Source organism: Electrophorus electricus, chromosome 3 (assembly GCF_041902795.1).
Source record: "Electrophorus electricus isolate QZ-2024a chromosome 3, ASM4190279v1, whole genome shotgun sequence".
NCBI classification, from domain to species: domain Eukaryota; kingdom Metazoa; phylum Chordata; class Actinopteri; order Gymnotiformes; family Gymnotidae; genus Electrophorus; species Electrophorus electricus.
The window spans coordinates 8,190,417-8,216,030 of record NC_137499.1 but is presented as its reverse complement, the minus strand read 5'-3'; the positions used below and the strand labels follow the sequence as shown (position 1 = coordinate 8,216,030).

Genomic DNA, 25,614 nt, shown 5'->3' with positions numbered 1-25,614 from the left:
TTGCCTTTGGTGTGGTAGAAATGATATTATACAAACCACCCACCACTAATACCAATATGCAACTTCAGCTATAAGATCTTAATATTATTAATCTGTACCTGTACATGCTCTGAGGCAAGTATAATAGTAAAATGGACAATCTATAATGCAGTTCAATATACCAGTAACTGATATCTGATTCTACGAAAGGAGATTTCTGTTTTTGGAGTTGTGTAGCTGATTTTTAAAAATGTTTTCAGTACCAAATTATTTTAGTTTTTGGTAAAGGCATCAGGCTGGTGAAATGGAACATAACACATGATTATGAAAAAGATTACAAAAGCACATAAAATGCATCCTAACTTAACCATAGTAACATACACAACAACAACAGACCTTTTAGCTGATGTGAAATGTCAATAGAAATGTAGAAATAAACAACAAAAATGAGCAGGAATGTTGGGAAGATGCCATACAGTGGAGCTTCACTTCTTCCTTTGCAAAAGGCCCAGTCCTTCTTTGACAAACTGAAAATCTGGTACACAATTCCAAATCTCATTTAAAGTTATTCTATAAACTATAATAAAATAACCACAGATAAGCATCATTCAATAAAGGACTTTTTTAAATAAAGGGAAACTCTTCAAAGTCAGGAGTGATTTTCACACAGTATAGGTGACAGTCATTCTATAGCAGTGTAGCACAAAAGAATGAAGACTTTCCTGTTGGAAATTGTACCAGTTGTACCAAATTTATTAACTAGCTGGTCAATATGCTTTATATTAATGGTGGCATTTAATTGTGGACAAAATATTGTCTCTGTTCATTTTTACAAGTGATACTAAATTAGGTTTTAGACATATGTAGAATTTGTTACAAATGTTGCCTTCATGTGGTCTAACAATATTCGCTAACTTATATCATGGAGCTGTGTTAGCTCTGACAATAATACATTTTCACATGACCCATGTGAGCCACACAGTCGAGGAGGAGGCAGGGTGTGAGAGAGAAAGGAGATCGGCGCTGTCACTGCCTCTATAACTAGATCTACCGAGTCCTTTAAAGCAGATCTGAGCACCAAGGACCGAATTTAATCAGAGAGACAGAGAAAGAAAGAGTATTTGAGAGAAAGAATGTGTACGTGTGTATAAGTGTGTCTGCATGTTTGCGTGTGTGCCTACATTCACTTGCTGTTATTTGCTGCATTCAATCAATAATAAACAAATTTTTTGCTTTTTATTCTGCCCATCTCTGTTCTGGGAGAGTGGATTTTCTGTCGCTGTGGTTAATTTCAGATCTTACTTGGAACACAAAGACACATTCACACACACACACACAAACGCACACGTACAAATAAAAAAATTGGTCATTGAAAATGTCTGTTCCATAAAAAGTACTATTCTTTTCTTTTTCTTTCTTTCTTTCCTCATCTCTACTTTAGTTTCTCATCCCTGTACTTCAAATGTCCCTTTGCTCTTTTCACATTATTCTTGCTCCCTGTTTTTTATCTGCTCACACTGTTTATCATCCTCTGATTTTCTTGTGCTGTTTTTAGAGGTTTTCTTTGTATATGCAACTGATTCCTGCTTCTTTCCCTTTAATGGCACATCTGAGAGAGAGAGAGAGAGAGAGAGAGAGCGTGTACATGTGCATGTGGTGCGCGTGTGCATGTGGTGTGTGTGCGTGTGTGTGTGTGTGTGTGCGTGCGTGCGTGCGTGTGTGTGCTCGCATACAAGGCTATGTGTTTTCACCCTGCTCCTCTCCTAAAGGGCCTTTATATTTTTAGTCAGACAGGCGCTGTAAGTGTTAATTAGAGCGAAGGGTTTTCTTGGGGACTGACAGCCCCCTTTAGTAATGAAATAATAGTGAAGGCAGAAAGTGCTGCTTATTGCATGTTGCTGACTTCAATTACCACCATGTCTTTTTCCCAGACATGAAGAGACTCCCCTCCCCATTTTTTCCCTGCAAACAGTATTTGGAAAAATAAATGAAAAGATGTCCAGTTGAAAATTGTTCTAAATAGACAAAATCTCTACTTTTCTTCAGAGGCTACAGAAGCCTTTAGCTCCTCTTCTTCTTCTTGTTCTTCTTTGTGTAAAAATGGCTTTCAGTGCAAATAATTACACACATTTCAGACCCTGTTTTTATAATCAGTGCAAATGTGAAAATAAGATGCAAAATCATTACGTTGGTGCATGTGGGTGTGGCAGTTTTAACATATAACAGACATTAGTATTTTTGTTATGGTCTGTGCAGGCTGTAATCTGGTGAATAGTGGCGCAATCATAAAAATGGCTTGTCTACAATGACTATATTATCAACAGGTGTGGGTAGGCGTGTTGCTACATCATTCAGTCAAACCAAAGTCTTCATTTGCTTTAAAACCAGAAACATTTTCTTAATTGTAGGGCCACAACAGCGACGGAAACACCCTGTGTATGGTCACCTTTGTAAAAAATGGACACAGATACTCCTACAGATGATGAAAAAATAGAATTTTTTCCCACCTATAGATAGTATAGGTAGTAAAATATATGATTAGATTTCACAATGGCAGTGCTAGAAATAACTGGCTGGCTGACATAACTCACAGCAAATGTGTTTTTAGTATGTTTGTGGGTGTTCATTCTCATGTATGAGCACTCTAGAACAGAGTTTGTGTATTGGCTAGCTGTCTCTATGATGGCAATGAATTCAGTGAGTCTGGATATAGTTTTATTAGACCTTTTATTGATTCCAAAAATATGTTATGTGATGTTCCATGCTAAAGGCTCACCAGCTGTCTGATTCACAATTGGCACCCACAATTTACTTATTTTATTATTTGTTACGTCATCATCATTGAATCATTGTCAAGTGTTTAGTTTCTCATTGCGTTAAATATCCTATTTATATTAAAATGGTGTGACATAATGTACATCCAGAGTGTGAGAAATAGGACCAAACTTTTGAGGTTTCGCTTAAAGTCAAGAAAATTCAATTTCAGACTTGGGTCTGCTCTAAGAGTGGGTCATGGGAGGTGGTAATGTAAGATCAATTTTGGAGCAAAGTGGGTTTGAAAATAGCATTGCACTGGCAGATTTCAAATGTCACACCTCCAGGTGTGCCACTCTACCCACACTAGTGCAGGCACATTCATATCTGACCATGAACACAGCAACCTGATGCATTCATCCCAGAGAAACTGGTAGTTTTGCTTAAACTTCAGATGTACACATCCTACCTCCTATGTAGAGGAAATACTGCTGTAATAGATGCAATAATTGTGCATCATTATTACATTTCATGTTATGCCACTTTAAGAATTTCTCCTCCCTCACCCCTTTGTCTCTTTTACTTTAATTTCCAGGGTAGACCCCATTCCGTATGACACTCCCAAGCCCAGTGGTCACACGCGCTTCGTGTGCGTGTCGGATACACATTCTCGGACAGATGGTATCCAGATGCCGTATGGGGACGTGCTGTTACACACAGGGGACTTCACGGAGCTCGGCCTGCCCTCCGAGGTCAAGAAGTTTAACGACTGGTTAGGTAAAGATCTGCGATTAAGTCTCATTTGACTTCTAGGCAGTGTATGTCAGACCCTATTACGCACACACGCATCCACCCCTCACCCCCATCCCACAACACTGTTCTTGCTGGCATGTGGAAAATTCTTGGGTTCCAGAGTCTCAGAGCCAACCTGTCAAATGTGTCTTCCTTCCTCCCTCAGTTATACTGCTGAAGCACAGCTTAAATAACATATCATAATGAAAATGTTTGAACTTTTTTCCATAGGCCTCCTATTGTAAATTGATACTGCAATGATAAGACTATTTATCTGTTTATTTACCATTCTGATTTAAACACAAAAATAAACACTGACATCCTTTTCATAAAAGGGGAGTACTAAAAGAAAGTAGTTAAAGGATTCCAGACACACAAGGTGGTTTAGAAAAACTTTTACATCAGCTTGGCTCCTTTCCCAAACGGTATGAAAGTGCCAAGTGTTTGTTCCTCACCTGCCAGGCACCTCATCGTCAAACTCAAGAGAAACGGCAAGTTTAAGTTTTGTATTAAAATCAATGGTTTCTACAAAATCACATTGCTAACTAGTTATTGGTCCTTGAATGGAAAACCTCCTCAGGAGTAAGCCAACCTTTAAAGAATGAAAGTGTTTTTTTTCCTTGCCTTTTTCTTTATTCTGTGATAAAACCATTTTGTCATTTGGTCTTAATGTCTTTAGCAGGAAACACATGCTGGTTTCAATTTTGTCTTAATTAGCTTTCACCATCTTTCTATCTTTTTTTCCCCCAGGTCTCAATTATTTAGCGCAGTCTTATAAAAGTAGCTTTAAAGGGTGAATTTTTGGTACATGCTCTATTTTTCCCAAATTATGTAACATTCTGGTTTATTTTTTCCCATTTTGTGAGTCTCTTTGAAAATGATCTTTTATTCTTTTCTTTGTTCTCCTCACCAGTAATCAATCATATGTATTGTCACGTGAAATAAAGCAGAAGTCTTTTATTGCATTAAATAAGTTTCAGTCAAAATTTCAGACTGAATTTATTTCCAGCTTGCCGTCCAAACAGATGAAATCACATTTTTAGTCCAAGGTATCTCAAATGTCAAAATTTCCTCAGCAGAGGAATCCTATCTCCTCACGGCACCTATCAGTGTGCTGCTTCCGCAAAGGCGTCTGGCTGTCTTCACCACGCTGGCCCCTGCACCTGTCATTCTCTGGCAATGCCAGACAGTTCTGCAGTGGGTGCTGCTTACAGTCGAGCTGAGAGCTTAACAGTTAGCCACTTTTAACAATATTTCGGTAGCCATCTTACATTTCTCTTTGGTCCTTCGTGTCCTGATTTTTGCTGTGCTTCGTCTCTTCTCCTCCCTTTAGCAGCATTTTCATCTATTGTGTTTCCCCTGCTCCCTCACTCTCTTCTGCTCACATTTTGATGGCCTGTCAATGCAGGGTTTTGTGGGGGCGTGTCAGAAAGACAGAGTGTCTCGTCTTTAATGGTGCACACAATCTTTCTGAGATTAAAACATCAATCCTGGCTAGCATAGCGCTAGCGTAGCAATGGGCTAATTTATCTCTTTAGAGGGCTCTGATGCGTGACGTGCAGTCATTAGTACTGGAGCTAGTGTAAACATCACACTGTAATATCATCATACATATTCTCTGTCTCGCTTTTACACACAGAAACACAGACCAAACTCTTCTATCCAGCTGCTGACAGAAGACCTTTGTTTGTTTATTTGGTTTTTACAATCATTCTTTTAAACTGTTGTTGTAATACTTAATACAAATACCTTTTTTTAATAAAATAATTTTTCATTTAATAATTTGTAGTATGAAGACCTCACCCTTATCCTGTCAGACTTGGTAGGAACCGACTGCAGCATTTGCCCTTCTCACTAAGCGTCTCATAAAGCAAGCAGCCTTCTGCTCAGTATAATAGAGCAAAGGGTAAAACAATCAGAGCTCAGACTCCAGCATTTTTACCAATAGCACTCTACTGTAGTACACACTGTCGCCTGAGTTATTAATACAATTTTTACATTTGGACTTCGCTGCATCTTTATGTAAATTATGCCACTGGTTTGGCAGCCATAAGATAATATTCTGCTGAGGGGAACTATATTTAACACTAACATGAAGGCAGTCTGTGGAAAAGATAAAATAAAGAAAAAAAAGTGAAGTGTCTAACATATTTCCTTGTGTGCAACATATATCTTTGTATAAGATAGATATATGTGTCTAACTTTTTTGCAGGCATAAAATCTCTCTCTCTCTCTCTCTCTCTCTCTTCTCTCTCTCTCTCTCTCTCTCTCTCTCTCTCTCTCTCTCTCTCTCTCTCTCTCTCTCTATATATATATATATATATATGTATGTATGTATGTGTGTGTGTGTGTGTGTGTGTGTGTGTGTAGTTTGTATGTGCATATATGCTCACCAATCACTTTACTGAATCATTTATAGCCCATCTGTTCTCATGCACAATTTATAACCATCCCCCAGTCTTTCATTAATGGTCAGTTTCTGACCACAGAACTGCTGTGCTTGGTAAACTTATACCAACTCATCACTCACTGCTCAGAGTGAAGAATGGGCCACCCAGTCAGCAGCAGTTCGTACCAGAACAGACATGACTGTTGTAGAGAGCTGAATCTGGAAATCTGCACTCTGATGAATGTAGGAGTTTCACACATAGGTAACAGCCACTGCCCATTTCAGCTTTTACACCAAATTCATTTTCATGCATTTATTGTGCATAATGACTTCTTTTGCTCTATAACAGTACGGTACCAATGCAGAAGTGAGAGCTCTCTCTCTCTCGCTCTCTCTCTCTCTCTCTCTCTCTCTCTCTCTCTCTCTCTCACACACACACACACACACACACACACATACACACACACAGTCACATACATGTGCATGCTCACACAAACAGTAATTTAGGGCTATGCTGGAGTATGGGGTCCAGGGAACATGCTTTAGGTAGCTGACACCTGGCAGTACTGCAAATCATTCTAGTGGCACCATCCTTCCCCCCATTCCAGTCTAGTGAGAAAGTGGATGCCTTCCGCAAAGCTGGACTCCTGTATCATGTGGAGGTGGGGTGCATGTAAGGAGTTGGAGAGGGCGATCCTTCTCTCTTTCTGTCTATCAGTTCCCTTCCACACATGCACATACCTTTTCATTTTTGGTTTTTTCCAGCATGTAACACTGTCAGTGTCTGAAGGTGTGTGTGGGGGTGGGGGATGGGGGGTACTGTTTCCTGTGTAATGCTCTGTATTTCACATAAGAGGTGTGTGTGTGTGTGTGTGTGTGTGTGTGTGTGTCAGCCAAATTCACATTTTTATTGCCTATTTCATTTTGTAATCTGGCTTCCAGTGGTATGAAGAAATGTAAGACTATTGGAATAAAATAATTTAGTTTGTTTCAAAGTAGAGATGACACAATACCAGTTTTTCTGGTGCAGAACCAATACTAATATCTTGCATTTGAATGTAATTTGAATTAGTTGTTTGGGAGAATTGTTTTGTGTGAGATGTATTATATATGCTACTTTCCAGATACCATACATGGATATGACAGATAAAAAGAAATAGAATGATTAAAAACTTGTTTATAACACTAAAGGATTCAATTTTTCCATCCATTGCCTTACAGTCAGTGTTTCTTAGTGAGCTGATATCATCACCTGCTTGGTTCTCAGCTTTACTGTATTCACCCTCAGCACACACATCTACCATAATGGTACTCATTACTGAGGTTTACCTGCAACTCATTGCAACCCACTTCACCATTATTCTCCCTCTCTCTTTGTCTCTCTCTCTCTCTCTCTCTCTCTCTCTCTCTCTCTCTCTCTCTCTCTCTCTCTCTCTCTCTCTGGTCAATACGGCTGCCTCACTCACTCACTACTGAAATTCACACTATAGTTCATCTGCATTTTTCTTTTACTGAATACAACTCTAATTCCACATCAACTTAATAATAACCTTATAACTATTATTATGAATTTCATTGGTAAATCGCCGTTCTGGCAAACGCACTAAATAAGAAGATAGAATTAGACTACCAGTACTATGAGTCTCTCTTCACTCGAGCTCTGCTTAAACCAATAGAAATGTAATCTGATAATGTTTACAATATGGCAATTATTTCTAGACAAACAAAATATATGAAATCTAAATCTTAATTCAAAATATTAAGTCTACCTTCTTAAATCCCAGCAGGCGAAAGAAAAGTAGCGTTTTGTCCACTTTTTTTTCCATGCGGCTTGAATTTACTAAAGCCATGGAGTAATTGCTAACTTCCTGAATTTTGAGAAGACGAGTACTTTATTAGTTTGGTTATTATTTCTCATCTCTGGCTCTGGTTCTGACAGGTTTCCGCTGCCATGAATTTCATTTGCTTCATGGTCAAACTTTAAACGTCATCGTTTTTTAATGAACGGATTGAGAAAACAATACCGTTGGTCGCGGATACGACATTGAACAGTGCTAAAACGCTATTTTGTCTCATTTAAATGCTCTCACTAGAAGATAGGTAGCCTATTCCCTACACTGCGTGGATCGCAATGGAAATTACAAGTGTGTGAGTGCATGGATATTTGCATTTAAACATAATAGTTTTTAATCGTTAATGTGAAGAAAAGGCTACTTAAACTCTTAACTTCATAAACTGTGATCAAACTAACCCAGCTTTCATTTGACCAAGCCTAGTTATCATGTGGCTTGCTAAATCTAACCTGGCTGTTATCACATACGTTTCGCTGCTGTGCTATTTTCAGGCTGGATATGTGCTGGTATCGGACCGGTTTTTTCACCAATATGTGATCCAGCATTTGGCTGATATCGGACTCGGGCCGTGACATACGTGATATTGGATTAGTGCCCTCTCCATTTCACAGCGAGATCACTATTTTCTGCCTTTTGGTTTCGTACAAATGTAGATAGCAAACTGTGTTGACTGTAAATGGTTGTGAAGTGAATAGAAATTGAGCTTTTTCTTTTCACTGCCAAAGCGAGGTGATCAGCTGCTGTTCAGCTGGGGGGTTTTACATGTGTGACATGCATATTTCCAAGGTTGTGCCTCCATCCGATAATAAATGCGTGCATATAATTCCTTTGTTGGGGAAAATTCACTGTGCAGGTCTGAACACCAAATGTGATTCTCCTTCCTCAGCCTTCTCTTTTCTTTTGCACTTTTCTTTTGTCTTCATCTCTGGCTTTTTTCTTTTCCTACTAGGTTTTCTTTTCCAATCACAACTTGCGTGCTTTAGTCTAAATTAGAGTTTCTTTTCTGTTGGTCTTGGGAATCAAATACTGTGTTGTCAATAGAATGGATGGTGAATGGGTGGTTAAAAATCATTGCAGGAGAAATTGTGAGCTGTAGCCTCTCTTTTTTCTATATCTTTTGGCTTCTGTGAAGCTTAAACCAATGTGTTTTATTTAATAACTTCTGTCCTGTTTAATATGCAGGATAGAAGTTCCAATTTCACTGATGAAACTGCTAATGTTCACTTTTTTTAAACATGTTTTTGTGATGATTCTAAAATTCTAAATGGGGAGAAAAATAAGCTTTTAATTATTTTGTACTTTTAAAGCAGTCCAACTACTAGACCTGTGTGCTTTTGTACTGGGTATTTTCTAAATTTCAGCTGGCATTTTATCATCTCCATCCAAAACATCAAGGTATGCTGTTATCACTACTGATGATGCAATTACTTTCTGAAGAAATAAAAAATTGTGGTAGGTTGTAATAAATAAGACACAACTATCAAACTCTTTCTTATGCCTGTAGTTCTTTGGTGATCTATACTCATGGTGAACTTCTGTCTTCACTAATTTGAATTTAATTATCCAGTGTTGTGCTATAACAAGATCCTGTCATATGTAATTAAAATAATAGGTTTTTCTTAAAAAAAACACTTCCAGAGTTTTCAATAAACTACTAAGCACAATGATTTCATATGTTAAAGCTCTTAAAGAGTGACCAGTTCAAACTGCAGCTTACATGAATCAGAAAGTTCTGTAGCACATAGCTTTCCACTACATAGGCCTATGTTAAAGTTTCATAGCTGCCGACTGGTTTTGAAAACTGCATTTTGATGGCAATAAAATGTGGAAATTGTGGCCTGGCTGGCAGGAGCAGGTGCCGGTGGGCTATGATTGTGTTATGGGTCCTCAGCTTGCTCCAGCAGCTGGCAGGCAGCAGATCCAGTAGGGATACAGACTCAGTCTGGAGACACAAAAAAAATGGAAGATAAATGCAGGAGGGCCCGTGTGTGATTGTGTGTGGACTACAGAATGTCTGTGCTTCATTATTGGGTTACACTGAGAGGTATGTCTCTTACTAACTCAGTGATACAGAGAATACAGGATCTGTGCTGGCCCCAGTGTGAGGAAATTAAACTGCTGAAATCTGTTTTCATATAAAATCCTTATTATTTGTTAGAATAATATTTGCACCTTTCTGCCTCCTGGTTTCTTGCATTTTTAAAGCATTCATTTCTCCATGTGAAGATATAATATAGATTTAAATACTGATAAAATACAAATGAACAAAACATTCATCTTTAACAAAACACAGATAAACATATATTGTCTAAATGAAACTGAAACATTTTGTAAAAATAAAGGATAGGCACAAGGAGGCCCTCATCATTCTGAGAGCATTCAGACCAACCTCAGACATTTGCATGGCCTCTCATGCTGGAGTAAATACAATGTGATTCAATTTGGGTCATTTCACAATCAGAAAATATTTACAGTACTTGGTAGATAAACAGGTCTTATCCAGATGGATTTGGGCCTGGGAATTGAATGCATAACTTTGTGTACCAGATGAGCCACACAAGCATGTGCTTATGCATTTGTGTGTAGCAGGTACAATCCCTGAGTTAGAAGTTCCCCTTTTAGCCTCATCCAAATATACCCTGACCCAAATATAGCCCGAGTAAAAATGTAGTGGGACAAAAAGGAAGGCCAGAGAAATGGGAATCTGACTTCAATTGATGTTTGCTGCTGTCCAATCCAGCCGGTGGGCTTTAGCTCTGGTTGCTCTAGAAGACAGTGAACAGATGCTGGGAGGACAAACCAAGCTTTTCTCCCACGGTCATAGTGGTCATAGTGCCCTCTCATATCACGAGTTCTTTTCTACCTTTCACATAGTTCAGCACATTTTTCTCTTTGTATAATGGCAAGAGCATAAAAGACTAGCAAAAGGACTGCACAGTAAACTATAAACTGCAAGTTTGAAGGTTTTGTGTGTGTGTGTGTGTGTGTGTGTGTGTGTGTGTGTGTGTGATTGCAGTTTAGAGTGGAAAGGATAAATAATTCTTCAAGGTTATGCTCTTGCATTTTCCACCAACAGTTATTGTCAGTGCATGAATTTTTCTGTTATAGGCACAGATTTCGATTTATGATTATTCCACAGTACATCAACATACCAACTGTTAGTTGTTTAAAACTGTATTTTAAACTGTTTTTAAATTTTCAAAGGTCTTTCAGAGTTTATCCCTCTTATGCATGGCCATCTGGTCTTAATGGTCAGTGGTAGAACCTAATATAAACTATGCTTATCATGTGTGCAAATGATTATTATACTTTCAGAGCTGCCCTGCATTGATTTCATAGTGGATGACAAGCTAGATAGAGCTCTTAATGCTCACTTGGAAAAATGCATCTCTTTGGCTGTGTACGCAGGGACTCTGCCATATGAGATTAAGGTGGTCATCGCCGGGAACCATGAGCTCACCTTCGATAAGGACTTCATGGCTGAGCTCGTGAAACAGGATTACTACCGCTTCCCCTCAGTCTCCAAGCTCAAACCTGAGGATTTTGACAATGTGCAGTCTCTCCTCACGAACTGTATTTACCTGCAAGACACAGATGTCACAGTCAAAGGTTTTCGAATATATGGGACGCCATGGTGAGTTCACTTTTGATTGGTCTTTTTACGTAAATTTCCTTGAGTTAGGATTACCCATTGTTCATTTGTCTGATTCTAACTGTGATTTAATAAAGTACAATAACACAATAATAAGGCAGACTTAACTTTTTGCTTTTATTGTTGTTATTATCTTTACATTGATCACAAATGGATTCTTCCCCCCTCATTTGCCCACTCACTTAATTTCATTCAGAGCTGTGAGTTGGTGATCAGCAGGGTTTCCAATTAGAAATGTGCACCCACAGACATCTACACAGTACTTGCTGTCTTCATGAGTGCTCAAGCACCTTGTTTGTGTGTATGTGTATGTGTGACTGTGACAATGGTCCCCTGTACTGGTACCGTGCTCAGATTTCAGCTTCATACTAGCAGGTTAAGTGATATGTGTGTTGTCTGTGTACTGCTGGCACAAGGAGCTGGCATAGACCAGGGCTTTTGTAGTTAAGGGAATATCTTTGCTTCTATTCTGCTGGGGAAACCCATTCCTCTGCTCCTTAACTTACCATTTTTTCCATGTAGTTTAAAATAGAATTAAAAAATACATCCTCCATCCATGAAGAGTCAAACCAAGACAGAATTTGTATTTCCTGACATTTTCTGTTTATCCTTTTCCTGTCCTTAGTTACTAGCTTACTCTTGTTTTTTTGGGGGTGAATCTTAAAATAACTATTTAGATCATGGTGTTGACCTGTTGCGGGTTATAATTAGCTATGGAGATGGACTAGATCAGTCAGAGATAGCTGGAGAAGGCCTTTCTCAGACGCTGAGGAAGGAGACCAGTGATGGGGCCTCAAGGAAGGAAGCCCCCTGTGACTGTTTAGTGTGAAAGCTGCTAAATGTGTGTTGTGACAGCTTGAAGTCCGCAGGGAGACTGCAGGAGCAATGATAACCCAGAGCACACACACACACACACACACACACACACACACACACACAGATGGCCCCCGGACTGGTCAGTCTGTCCAGCAGTATGAGGTCTCACTTAGACAGCCTGGGTAGCCAAGTGTGTATGGTGTGTGTAGTGATCCTGCGCTCAAGATTCTCTATAACCACCTCTTATGGGACATCTTAATAATATCAAAGTCAGTGTTTTATTGGCCATAGAAGAAATGGAAACAAATGCTTTTCACTTAAACTTTGGGATACCACAGTTCTGCTCTGTGGTGCATGATCTGCTTAACTGGACAGAATGATTTTCTTGTGTTTGCCATTTAATGTATAGATCTAATAATTGTATCATTGAATACAAATGACATTCCATGCAATAGGCAAAAATGGGAAAATATTGATGATGTTTACTGCATCTTATTCCTTAACAGACAAGCAGTCATTTTCATGTACTTTATTTATGGATTTATGATAATTGTCCATTTACATTTTCATGCTTGGGTGAGTACGAGAGAAAAAGGGAGACAGAGAGAGAGAGGTGGTGATGATGATGATGGTGTGAACAGCAGATGCACTGCCCCGCTGACCCTGGTAATTATTATGTGATTATTTTACACACATTGTGAGCCACTCCTGTGGAAACATACTGCACATCATCTGGCAGGTTGAACCAGATGATTGGCAGTGAATATCCAAACCATAATCACATGAGACATGTCAAAGTTATGTGTGTGAGGGCTAAAATATTTGTGTTGCTGAAAATAATCGTTGATGTGGCAGAAACTTGGATGTGTCCAGAAAAGTTGCCAAATGCTATGTAAAATTAACTTTTACCTATGTGGATTTAGCTAAAGAAGACTATTTATCTCATAATAACTAGCAGTTATTAATTCAAAACAGATAAACAGCAACACAGTTGGCTTACATTAATAAGGTAAGTAGCTGCCAAGGTTGCACAGTTGGCAGTTAATAATAAAAACATGGGTCATGCTTGTTGTCTTCTTGATGACTGGAATTCCTTTTATTCTAATTAGGAAACAGAATTTAACAGCCATGAGCACCTTTTGCAGTCTGGTCACATCAATAGTAATAGCAAAATAAAGTTGCACTAGAATTAGGCCCCTAATTTCATGTTTTGTCTCTGTTTAAAAGAAAATAATTAGTTTAGCATTTCTGCCATATTTTTTTATATGACCTGCTACTTCCTAGACCCTCAGTTACCAATACTTTAAGCTGACTAAAGCTGGGCTTGCACTGTGATTTCAATGGACTTTTAAGACATGTCAGCCTGTACAAGATGATGACTGTAAAATCTTGGCAGAATTCTATGTCTGACTGGGTGATATTGTCTGTTTTTAAAGTCAGACTGTATGATAAAAAAAACTCTAATGATAGATGGATGATTAAAGGAAATTACTACATTCGGCATATATTGTAATTTGACCTATTGCAGCAAAATCAGGCCGACTGTTGCCCAGTGTGAGTTGCAGGAGGTGCAGGTTGTGTCAGGAGGGAGGGCTGTGAGGGGAGGTGAAGGCTGTGTCAGGAGGGAGGGCTGTGAGGGGAGGTGAAGGCTGTGTCAGGAGGGAGGGCTGTGAGGGGAGGTGAAGGCTGTGTCAGGAGGGAGGGCTGTGAGGGGAGGTGCAGGTTGTGTCAGGAGGGAGGGCTGTGAGGGGAGGTGCAGGTTGTGTCAGGAGGGAGGGCTGTGAGGGGAGGTGAAGGTTGTGTCAGGAGGGAGGGCTGTGAGGGGAGGTGAAGGCTGTGTCAGGAGGGAGGGCTGTGAGGGGAGGTGCAGGTTGTGTCAGGAGGGAGGGCTGTGAGGGGAGGTGAAGGCTATGTCAGGAGGGAGGGCTGTGAGGGGAGGTGCAGGAGGTGTCCAGTTTTTCTAGAACATCCTGCTGTCTTTGTCAAAGGCCCAAGAGCAGACCTTGACCTGACCCTGGAGTGCCTTTGTCAAGGGGAACTCACACACACACATACACATAGCACACATACAAACACAGTGCAAGACACTTTTGAACTTGAAAAAAGTATGACAAGAATAAGGCTGAATGATGAATGTCAGCTTTATTCTGCTTAATTGTAACTATTGCTGATTCTAGATCTACTGCTTCTTAAATAAGTGAAATATGCAAGACCAGTGTTAGTAAATTAAGGATGAGAATTTTCAGTTGGGTTTCAGCAGACCCTCAGCTAGCCGTTTCAGGCTGGCTGACCTGTGGTACTGGAGGTCAGTGGGTTGAGGGGGTATCTGGCGGTGTTGTGGAATGAGTGAATGCTACAGAGGATTGTGGTACACGGGTTTTAGGGGCAGAGAAAACTTGTGTGGCTTTTAAAAGCACATGATTGCTCTAATCTCCCCAAGGCCGGCCCACTCTTTATGTCCCTATGGTTCAGTCATCATGTGACATGCTGAGTGGGGTGACCTGCCCTTCTCTCCCAGGCTGTCAGTGTGGGCTTGGTGACTGGGGTGGAGGTTGTGCGGGGGTGGAGGTGGGAGAAGCTGCAAGTTTCAGATCGATGGGAGATCAGCTTCATCTCATAACTCGGTGCATAACCAGAACATAAATCTTATTGGTGGAAATTCCTATAAGGTCTGAACGATAGGGTAAATACTCACATGCTCATGTTTATTCATGACTGTGAATGTGAGGGCTGTAAGAGCGTGTGTGTGTGTACTGGGTAAATATTTCTCCATGGCTCTAATGGACTACAGGCGCCAGGCTCTCCTCCCGCTTGTGTTGGCCCACTACCCTCTGCCTACGTCCACACACACACACACACACACACACACACACACACACACACACACACACACTTTGTGAATAATTCCCAACTGCTCATAGTGTTTCTTTCCCTAATGGCTCTTAGGAGCAGGATTGGAGTCTGGAAGTAAGACCAATCTGCAGTTTTAGTTTCTCTGTCTTCATCAGAAGTAGTATATCAAATAATGAATATTAAGTGTGAACAAGATTTATGTTAGATGCAGCAATGAAACCGATTCAGTTTTGACTTTCTGCTGGAACACCGTGAGATTAGAGATAGAGGCACCAGGTCAAGGACTGACATCACTACACAAACACTAGTCCTCTGTACCAGAGCTACAGGCTTGAGTATGTAGGGTCATAATGCAGATGACTAATACAGTGGCGTTTAAGCAACCATAGTCTATACAGACTTTATGGAGCCTACAGTGTATGTGTACGTATAAAGTCCAGAAGCAGAATAGATTCCCTAGAATAAGTCACATGCTTGACTGAGTGGGTTTTAAATGACACAGTTATCATCGCCTTTGCTCTGTAGAGTGTGATGGGATGCAGAGCTACCCTCCAAAAAACTCCAATCTTCCCCTACCACCATCCCCCATTATTTACTCATCAGGCAGTTCTTCTTCCCAAAGGTTACTCCCCATCGCATTCTCTCCATCAGTCAAAGGTTGATGAAATGGCAACTACTGCTACACACACACACACACACACACACACACACACAGACACACACACACACACACACACACACACAGACACACACACACACACAGAGCCATAACATTGTAACTTTATTAATCTGCTGGAATGTGTGCTGAGAAGAGTGGTAGAAAAATAGCCGTGGTTTAAGAGAACAGTGAGCTGCTTCTCATAATTTTTGCATGTTTCTGAGATTAAATAAAGGATGTGGTTGGTCTTGCATAATTTGAAAGTCGCTCTGGATAAGAGCGTCTGATAAATGCCATAAATGTAAATGTAATTTGTGTTCAGGTTGCCAGTTTTTGATAGTAATTTTATAATTTCCTCGACCACTTGGTTGTTTTGAATATTGTGTGGTAACCCGTATGATGGAAGAATAAACTAAGTCTCTTTCCTGAAGGCTGCTGCTGCTATTGTGTAGTTGACTAAGAGCATTGGACAATGCTGAGGTTTGAAAGATGCCATTTTATTCATAGCTACTTATTGGTGTTTGTTCCTCTTTCTATTTTATTTTAACATTTTAGTATTATTTATTACTTTGAATGAGAAACCTGCTTTTCTTTGTTGGAGCCTCCTGGTAAATAAGCTCTAGCAACTTTCTCCTCTCTCTTCTCTCACTCTTTTGATTTTCTGTTCTTTTATTCCTTAATAAACAAATGCTGTGGAGTCTCTGATTCCCCCCAAAGAGAAATGCAACAGAAGCCCAGTGCCCCCAAGGCCACAAAGAGCAGCTCTGTAGTGTAAGTAGTAGTAGGGAGGAGGGCTAGAGCAGTGGGGGTTTCAGGGGGAGGGGTGTTGCTTGAGGATTGGCATCTCTCTCCAATCCAGCCGCTACCTGTTCTTCTGGGTGATTGCAGGATAACCTTTGACCTGGAGGAATGGAGGCTTGTCAGCATTAATTAGTGGCCAGTATATATGTATGCTTCTCAGAGCCACAGCCTTAACCAGCAGACAGACACACAGGGCCAGGCCTGGGGGAGGGGTCAGGAAACGCAGGGAAGGGGAGGACAGTTTCAGGGCTGATGAGTGGCTGGAACGCCTTTCACCTCTACATGCATTCTTTTTTTTCCTGCATCATAGGTCACTCTGTAAGCTGCTGTCTTGCTTCTTTGTTAACTGTTGGGATCGAACAGCACATCTGAGCAAGAGAGGCTGAGCTGTAACGAGCATCAGAGCTGCCGCATAAACCTACTCAGCAGTGAAATGAGGCCTGAACCAGCAAACACAAAGGCCCACTTCCCTCCATCTCTTATAGGCCCACAATACCAGTTTCTGTTTTCACAAGAAATAGAGGTGCTTCTGGCCCCTGTTTAGGTGACTGCAATGCTGTGTTTAGGTCACTGATACTGGAGGTCATCCATTGTTGTTGATGAGAACCTCGACATGACTGATCATTCAGGTTGGCTGACTATGCATCCAAAGATGACTGCTCAGGCCAAAGATGACTGCTCAATTCGGGTGCAGAATGTTCAAGCATGTATTGGGCAAATATGTGGAAAAGCAGCCGCTGGCTCTGGGCTTTCATACATGGCGATTTGCCTGTGCTGCAGCAGCTCTCTTTGTTTTGTGTGCTTGACAGTGATTGCGCACGAGCCTGTGCCAGGTGGAACAGTTCTGCAGCAGTGTTTCCCATATCATCGCCATAATGTCAAGCAACTTCAGGTAGACTTTCAGTGCGTCTTTGTAGTGTTTCCTTCGTTCAGTGCATGAGCTTATACAGCAGAAAGTTCCCCATGAAGGAGTTGCTTGGGCATGGGTTTGTCTGGCATACAAATGATGTGACCTGTCCACTGGGTCTGTGCTCTCATCAGGTGTGTGTAGACTGAAAGTAGATTCACTCTGGCTGTTACTGTTGCACCAGCTCACACCATGTTGTTCAATAACTCCTTGCCAGGCTATAGAGTTGCACCACTCTTGCATTAAAGTTACCGAGTAGGATCAACTTATCTGCATTGCTCACTATTGATAGCAGCCTGGCAATTAAGGCTGCTGTTCTCTCTGGTTTAGTCAATGTAGGGATGTCCATAAGTGTACACCCGTTGCAGGTACCAAGGTCACCTTGCCTGCCGGTTTCTTCTTTCGACCGCCAACATAGGATCCCCTGCAGCCATGGTAAGCTGGCCAGTGTCTGATCTGCCAGAATCTGTCTTCACATGCTGGGATAGACATCTCTTTAACTCACAGAGGGTAACTCACCCATCCGCTACCCTCACCTGGTTTAGCCGACCTGTCAAAGCTGTTACCCAGGATGTGGCCACTGGCATATACAAACAGCTACGGGAAGTTACAGGTGAGAGCTGACTGCCAGGGGAGGACCAAGGGGATGGACAAAACTGCCCTGATAAAGGATGCGACATGTTTGCCCACCAGAGGTACAACCCCTCCCTGACAATCCACACTCTTCACTCATACTGTGTTTAGTATTCTTTGTCACTGACACACACACACACACACTTTCTCATGCTCGTCTGCATAATTACAGGCTTATCTGTTTTCACTGCATATCAAGTAAGCATGTCAATTAGCTCAGTGGTAACAGTACTTGACTAGTAATCAGAAGGTTGCCAGTTTAAGCCCCACCATTGCCAGGTTGCCACTGTTGGGCCCCTCTGCAAGGCCCTTAACCCTTGTTTGTGTTCAGTCAGAATTTTAAGTCACTTAAAACGTCAGGGAAATGTGAATTGGGTTTTGAAACCTGTATTGAATCTCTGTCTCTCTTTCCCACTGTGCATGAGAATGTTTGTGTGATTAGTATCAGTGGACTTAACACTCAGCACTGCAGTCATCCAGTTGGGGACCAGAAGCGGTAGCATCTGGACTTGATGCCAATAAGCCTTTGCTGCTCTCCCTGTATTGGTGGAGTTCTGTGTGCTAAAGGGTTCTGTGGCAGGCTTGGCCAGCATCTTTGGAGACAAATAAAAGCCAACATGCCCATTTCCTTTGGCATTCTTAAATCAACATGGACAGTCCAGGTTGTTTAGATTGATATTTTGATAGGTCAGAATTATACACTTTCCGCAATGTAAGGTTCAATGTTTGTACTAGACTGAAAAGACCTTTTCTAGCAAGCGTTTTGATCGCACACAGGTGGTCAGGAGAGACCATGGGATATTTTCTGTGTGTGGCAGTTGCTTTAGTGCTGTGTTTGTGCAAACAAAAAAGTCCAGATCACCTTCAGGACAGACACCAGGGGCAGAGGAGGGCTGCTGTTATACCCACTGGGGTTCAGCCAAACACAGGAGCAGTCCACAATTAACTGCACAGAACAATATGTATATAAACAGGTTGTCTATGTATGAATCGCATACACTGTGCTCAGGGAAAACCATGCTGTGTGTTCTTTGGAATGGGCATCACTGCAGTCAGAACAGATGTCTATATGCTCTAATAAAGATCAGGACTGATTGGAAATCCTTCTCCCAGGCACTGCTTCAGAATTATTGCAGTTCCCGCATTGGCTATAAAGTGAAACCTTGTTGAGAAGTTGTCCTCAAAGGAACTGATGTTGTAACACTAACTTTAAAACATTCAAACGATCTGATGTTGTAACAATCTCTTTAAGACAATATTCAAATGATCTGATGTTGCAATGCTCTCTTTAAGACAATATTAAAACTATCTGATGTTGTAACATTCTCTTTAAAACAATATTCAAACATTGCTCATTCATCTTAAGTTTGACAGATAGGCCCAACTGATGGCAGTGCTTCTGAATTAGTGCTGGGCGATCTCAAAACAGGATTGTGATAAAATATATGTTGATAATGTTAATAAACTTTTGACATTTTGACAGGATAGATGTAACAGCCTATCACACGGCAAAAATAAAAACAATAACTGCCAGTCAGTCAGTTTTGGCTTGCACGTCAAAGTACACACTTATTTTCTACAGCAAAGCATTGTTTTAGCTACTAGCACTGAAGAAAGAAATGAATGGAACCAATGAGTGGCACGTTGGTGACAAAAAAAGTTACCATGACATCAGTTATATGGACATGGTTTGGATATTGGAAAAGAGATGAAACATATAAAATCTATAAAATATGTCGGTGGATGGTGCAAACCAAGACCAACACAATAAACATCTTTTTTATAGGGAAACACAACAAACCTCTGTGTTAGTTCATCTACGTATTAGCAGCGCTGTACCAAAACAACAATGACTCATGTCCTCTTGCGTGGCTGTTACCCAATATGAAAAGCAATTAAAAAGAGAAAGGATATAACAAGCACATTTTCAGTGATATAACAAGGGCACATGTAGCGTAATGACTGATTTGCAGTGTTTACATTTTGTACTTTTTACACAAATTTCTATCTAAACCATTTGAGAGATGTAAAACCAGTGCATAATTAATATTACTTTATTTTTTAAATAAAGTTTAAGAAAGATAAAGCATGTTTGCACTGTGTTTACATTATATTATTCTATTTTTGCAAGTAAAGTATATACTATATTGAACCCTCCATTTTCCTTAGGCTTCAGTCATTAGCAGGATGCTCTTCAAGATGGCAGCGTTATCAAATTATATAAAAATATTATGATCATATTTTTACCATATTGCATAGCCATATTCTCAATGTGTGTCATTTGTTGTGATATGTTTGTGTCATTGACAAATCTGATTCTTGAAGAAGTGTAGACACACTTTAAATCGCAGCATATAGACGAAAAATTGATTTTACCTGGGTTCTTGTTCAATCTGCTTTAATGAGTTTACTCAACACTCCTCATCCATTTGTGTAATACATCCTGACCCACTGCCAACACCTGTTCACACAACGTACACTATTAAGGCTAAACAACATTTCTTTTCCATCTTTTGTTCTCTTACTCTATTCTTCCACTCCATTTCCCACTGAGCACAGCTTTGCTCCACTGCTCAGAATATTGAGGTGCTAGAGATGGCGAAATCTGCCAGGATTTCTTGCTCTGTCACTGCCTTTCATAAACCAGTAGATTTTAATCTCCATTCATGCGCACATCCACGTCTTTAGCTGCCTGAGTGGAAGATTCTGTCTCTCTCTCCCTGACTTTCTGCTTCTTGGACTCTTTCAGAACAATATCACAGTCCTGTGTCCAAAAAGAAAAACAGGATTCTGTGGCCTTTATTCTACTGTAGCCATCTCTCCACTTGTGTCAGCCTTTCACTTAAGTTTGACCCCATACTTTCGTGGAGTTCTGCATTTCATATTTTTTCCCCATGTTTTTGTTGTGGGTTTTTGAATGTTTCGAGTCTGGAGGGTAACTGTCATTTGGCAAGTGAAAGCGGAGCAATGCCATGGAAGTAATTGCTGCAATGTATGAGCTCAGCCTCATCATCCTCATTTGATCTGTAGAGTTCATGGTAGAAGACTAAAGTACAGGGTTTCTATTGGATCTTCTCCAAGCTTTACAACAATATAGTTCTCATTAATAACAAAAAGAGGGGGCAGAACTTGAACACTCAAGTCTCTCTTTTGAGACTTAACCTCAGAGCTGTGGCATGTTCTCCACATTTACCATGCTGTAAAGACAACCTGTTGCTGAGGTACCTTTATGCTTCAGCATTAGAATTCACATGTTCAGCCTTATAATTCAGCACCATAATCCACGTGTGCATCTTTATAATTCAGCATTATAATCCACATGTTCAGCCTTAGAATTCATATTCTCAGTCTTATAGTTAAGAAGTTTCTGAGCTAGTCTTCTAGTTTAGACCATTTCCTCTGGTTTAACCTATGGAACACACAACTTCTAATTCATCATAACAGAATTTGTGATTTTCCATGATTGATGTATCAATATTCTGAGTGACATTGTCTCTCTTGAAAGAACTGATATTCTTTCATGACAATTATTCAGACACCTTCAGTGTCCACTGCAACATTTGCCCCCACTGGCTAGGAAATTGGAAGAAAAACATGATCAGATACATGCCTTAAGTGGACAGTACAGAGTTAAATGCCAGAGCTTGTAACTTTTTTTTTTTTCTGTCGCTATGAAGACGTGTCAAACAAGAACATCTCATTTTTACAAATTTGTTCACCTTTTTCACCTTTTGATTTCTGATGTGGATTTAATTTTATAAACACTGACATTCCTGATTTTGACAAGAACATCTCTGTTGGAGGAACACTGGAAAGCGATGTGTCCATGCTCATTTGCTCCTGTATGTGGTATGCATCCGGTGCTGATGGCAGCCTTTTACCCTTCTGGGAGATATGGAGTGTTGCAGTGTGCAAACATGGAGTTCCTCCCATTATTATGGCAACACCACTTCACTGGGATGTGTTTGTTGGACTTGTAGATGCTTACAGTCCTTCATCCCAGCAGCGACACACTGTGCTACTTCTGAACAGATTCCAAAAGTAGCTGTTCCAGGAACTGTCTATTCTTCTTTGTGAAGAGTTATGGTAATATCAGCATGGTTGATATTTTACAGTGATGTGTGCAATTAGGCTTGATCTGTAGTTTTCAAACTGCAAACCTCTTCATTCTTGCTCCTAATAAATTTGTAGTGTAATATAAATAAATACAGTAATGACATACAAGTTAAAACATGTGCAAGCGGTGAGAGGGGTTGGAGTTGTAAGTTTGAGCAAAGTTGTGAGAAGTAAAAGAGTGATGAGAGTGATGAGTGGTGACAGGAGTCAGAATGAGTGAGAGTGACGAGAGTGATGAGTGGTGACAGTGTTAAAAGTGATGTGAGTGGTGAGAGTGTGGAATAGTGACAGGAATCAGAATGATGAGTGGTGACAGCGGTTGGGGTGATGAGACTAGTCAGAGTGATGCGATGGTCCTTCACATGAGTGGTCAGAGTGATGCAAGCAAACAGAGTGAATGCGAGTGGTCAAAGTGATGCAAGCAAACAGAGTGATGCAAGCGGTCAGAGTGATATAAGTGGTTTTAGGTTTGCTATGGTCAGAGTGTTGCGAGCAGACAGAATGATGTGAACAGTGAGAGTGATCACTAAGGCATTCTGCTGCTATGTTGCAGTCAAACGTCACTAAGCTGAGTTAATATTTAATGTACATGTCTGACACCTTTACTGAGTGGAACTCAGAATCTTCTAGGCAGAATTTCTACTCCTTTGTTTGTGTGTGTGTGTGTGTGTGTGTGTGTGTGTGTGTGTGTGTGTGTGTGTGTGTGTGATAGAGAGAGACCCACATGCAATGGTGTGTCCTGTTCTCAGTGAATATTTTACACACACAGCATGCCCTTTGATGCCCGCTTTAATCCTCTATGCCTCTAAGCAGATGGAACTCTCAAGGGAGGTGTGTGTTTGTGTGTCTGCGTGTGCACGTGCATGTCTTCATGCATGTGTGTGTGTAAGGTGGTTTTAATGATCTGTGTTTCTCTGTAAAGACTGCGGTCAGGTCATATTCACTAGAGGTTTTTTTAATGAAGCAAATCATGCACACACAAACTTTGACTCTCCCTTTCTCACTCACACACATATACACAATGACTCTCTCCTTTTCTCTCACATACATACACATTTTGTGCATAGCATAATAAACTCAAATCTTAAAATCTTAAATTAAATTATGTTTTTATAAGTTGGCAAATGTTTATATATTTTAGATACATAAAGGTTATATTTATATTTACACATACTAGTATATATATATATGTGTGTGTGTGTGTGTGTGTATGTGTGTGTAGTGTGTATGTGTATATATATATATATGTATATATATATATATATATATATATATATATACACACTATGTAAATTTTTTTTTGACAAGCAAGAAACAGACATTGTAGTTACCACACACCTCATCTCAGTCAATAAGCACAGGATACATGGTGCAAAATAAAGTGGTTCTGTGTGTGTAAAAGGACTCAGTATAGTATATAGAGCATAACTACAGATGATCAGTATCTGGTAATCTTGCATGGATTTTGTAACCTGTTTGAGGTCCCTGAAGGCAAGAGGCTAGAAACAGCCCACCATCACAAAGTATATGATGCCAATATCTCCTGCAGTGGGACTCTTGAAGAGAATCGGAACGTGCTTTTATCTTTTTAAACTTCAGGAAAGGAAATTGATGTCCTGCATCTCTGCTTTAGAATGGGTGGCTTCCTGATACAGAGCAAATATGACATACTTGCAAACTAACTGCTCCTGTAGCTCTCCTGGTAGAGCAGATCAGGAAAGGTGCTCTCAAGATGTCATTAATGAATGCTATATCATAGGAAATGCATATATGTCATAAATATATGTTTATATATACAAATATACAGTATATGTCGCTCTGGATATGAGCGTATGCTCAGCACTGATAATTTAAATATATATAAATCTATAAAACCTTCCACTGGGGATGAATAAAGTATTTCTTATTCTTAAAAAATAAATACATAATTCTTGTCTCACCCTTTCATTGGAGGTGTTTCATTCTTGAGGTGTTGTGCAGTAGTTTTGCTGTTCCTAGGATTGTGCTTGTCTAGTCTGAGATTAATGATGTAGTTCCTGGGATCTATTGGAACCACTCCTCCAACTTAGAGGTCACAGCCTCAAGTACCCCTGTCACCACATAGACAACCTTGGTGTTAACCTTACACACTCTTTCTGTTTCAACTGCCAGTCCCTGTATTTCCCAACTCCTCATATTCCTTCTTTTGGATTTCCCAAATTTGTTTCCACCATTTGGGTACTGCCACATCTATTATCACCATGGCTGTTGTTAGACCTGTTTTAGGGGGCCTATGGGGGGGGCATTATCTCCCATTAAATGTTTTTTAGCCCCAAATAAGCATGCATTGTTAGTTTAAATCATAAATAGTTCTCATTGATTCTATCTTATTCAACTGTCCAATAGAGGCTCCAAATTCACAATACACTGAGATAAAGGGCACTAGGACCTGGGAGAGGAGCTGCTGCCATTCAACAGGCCTGAAACCTGAGCCACAATTTGAGTCTGAAGGATTTAATGTTTGGGCAATATGTGACACCATTACCTTTCACTCTGCACTGCTTTGCTAAAATCTCAATCAGTTTGTGTCACACTGTGTGTGAGACAGAATGTTACTGAAGATTGTAAGGTTGTAACAAAAATACATAATTTGGATGTCTGTTACAATTGTCTAAAATAAAATCTCATTGACATGCTAGTGAAAATACCATTAAGATAGCAGAGGAACCCTGATACCTGATAAACATGTAACATTAGTAATGTAACATTAGCTAAAATGTCAACCAGTTTGTGTTGTGCTGTGTGAGACAGAATGTCTGTGTCAGAGAACGTTCCTGAAGACAAGGTAACTTCAAAATATAAGTAAAGAAAATACATAATCTGAATGTCTATTACAATTGTCCAATATGAAGTTTACAACCCTGATGATTGATGAACAAACCCTAAGGTAACATTACTTAAAAAGGGAAATAAAAAATGACTTTTGCATTACACAATGCAACATTTAGGACAGTTGTTAATGGATGGTATTGTTTCATTTTTGCAATTCTCCTGTGTGGCTTAGCCCCCCCCCCATTCATATATTCCTGTTGATTACCACTGCTGTTGTCTGCATCTTTTCCACCATTACTATGTCTGGTTGATTTGCAACTACTTGTTTATCTGGTTGGATAAAGAAGTCCCACAGGATCTTAGATTTGTTGTAACCACTCTCTGCAGTTCTTCTTGTTTAGACTTCCTCCTATTTGAGGTCTGCAGCTTATATGCCTTGGATATGTTCCTGTATATGATCCCTACCACTTGGTTGTGTTTGTCAGTGTATGCTATCTCTGCCAGCATCTTGCATCCTGTTGCTAGGTGCTGGATTGTCTGCACCATGGGTCTATCTCCCATCCTTCCACCGACCTAGTGTTTAGTTCTTGAGATTTTGTT

General features: G+C 40.1%; 1 protein-coding gene across 1 annotated transcript in view; it reads left to right on the top strand.

Annotated features, from left to right (window-relative positions):
* mpped2a (metallophosphoesterase domain containing 2a) overlaps positions 1–25,614 on the top strand; it is a 43,671-nt gene that overhangs the window by 8,206 nt on the left and 9,851 nt on the right. Inside the window, exons 3-4 of the mRNA XM_027011169.3 lie at positions 3,329–3,510; positions 11,176–11,401. Of these exons, the coding sequence (XP_026866970.1) occupies positions 3,329–3,510; positions 11,176–11,401 (408 nt within the window). The remainder of the gene's footprint in view (positions 1–3,328; positions 3,511–11,175; positions 11,402–25,614) is intronic.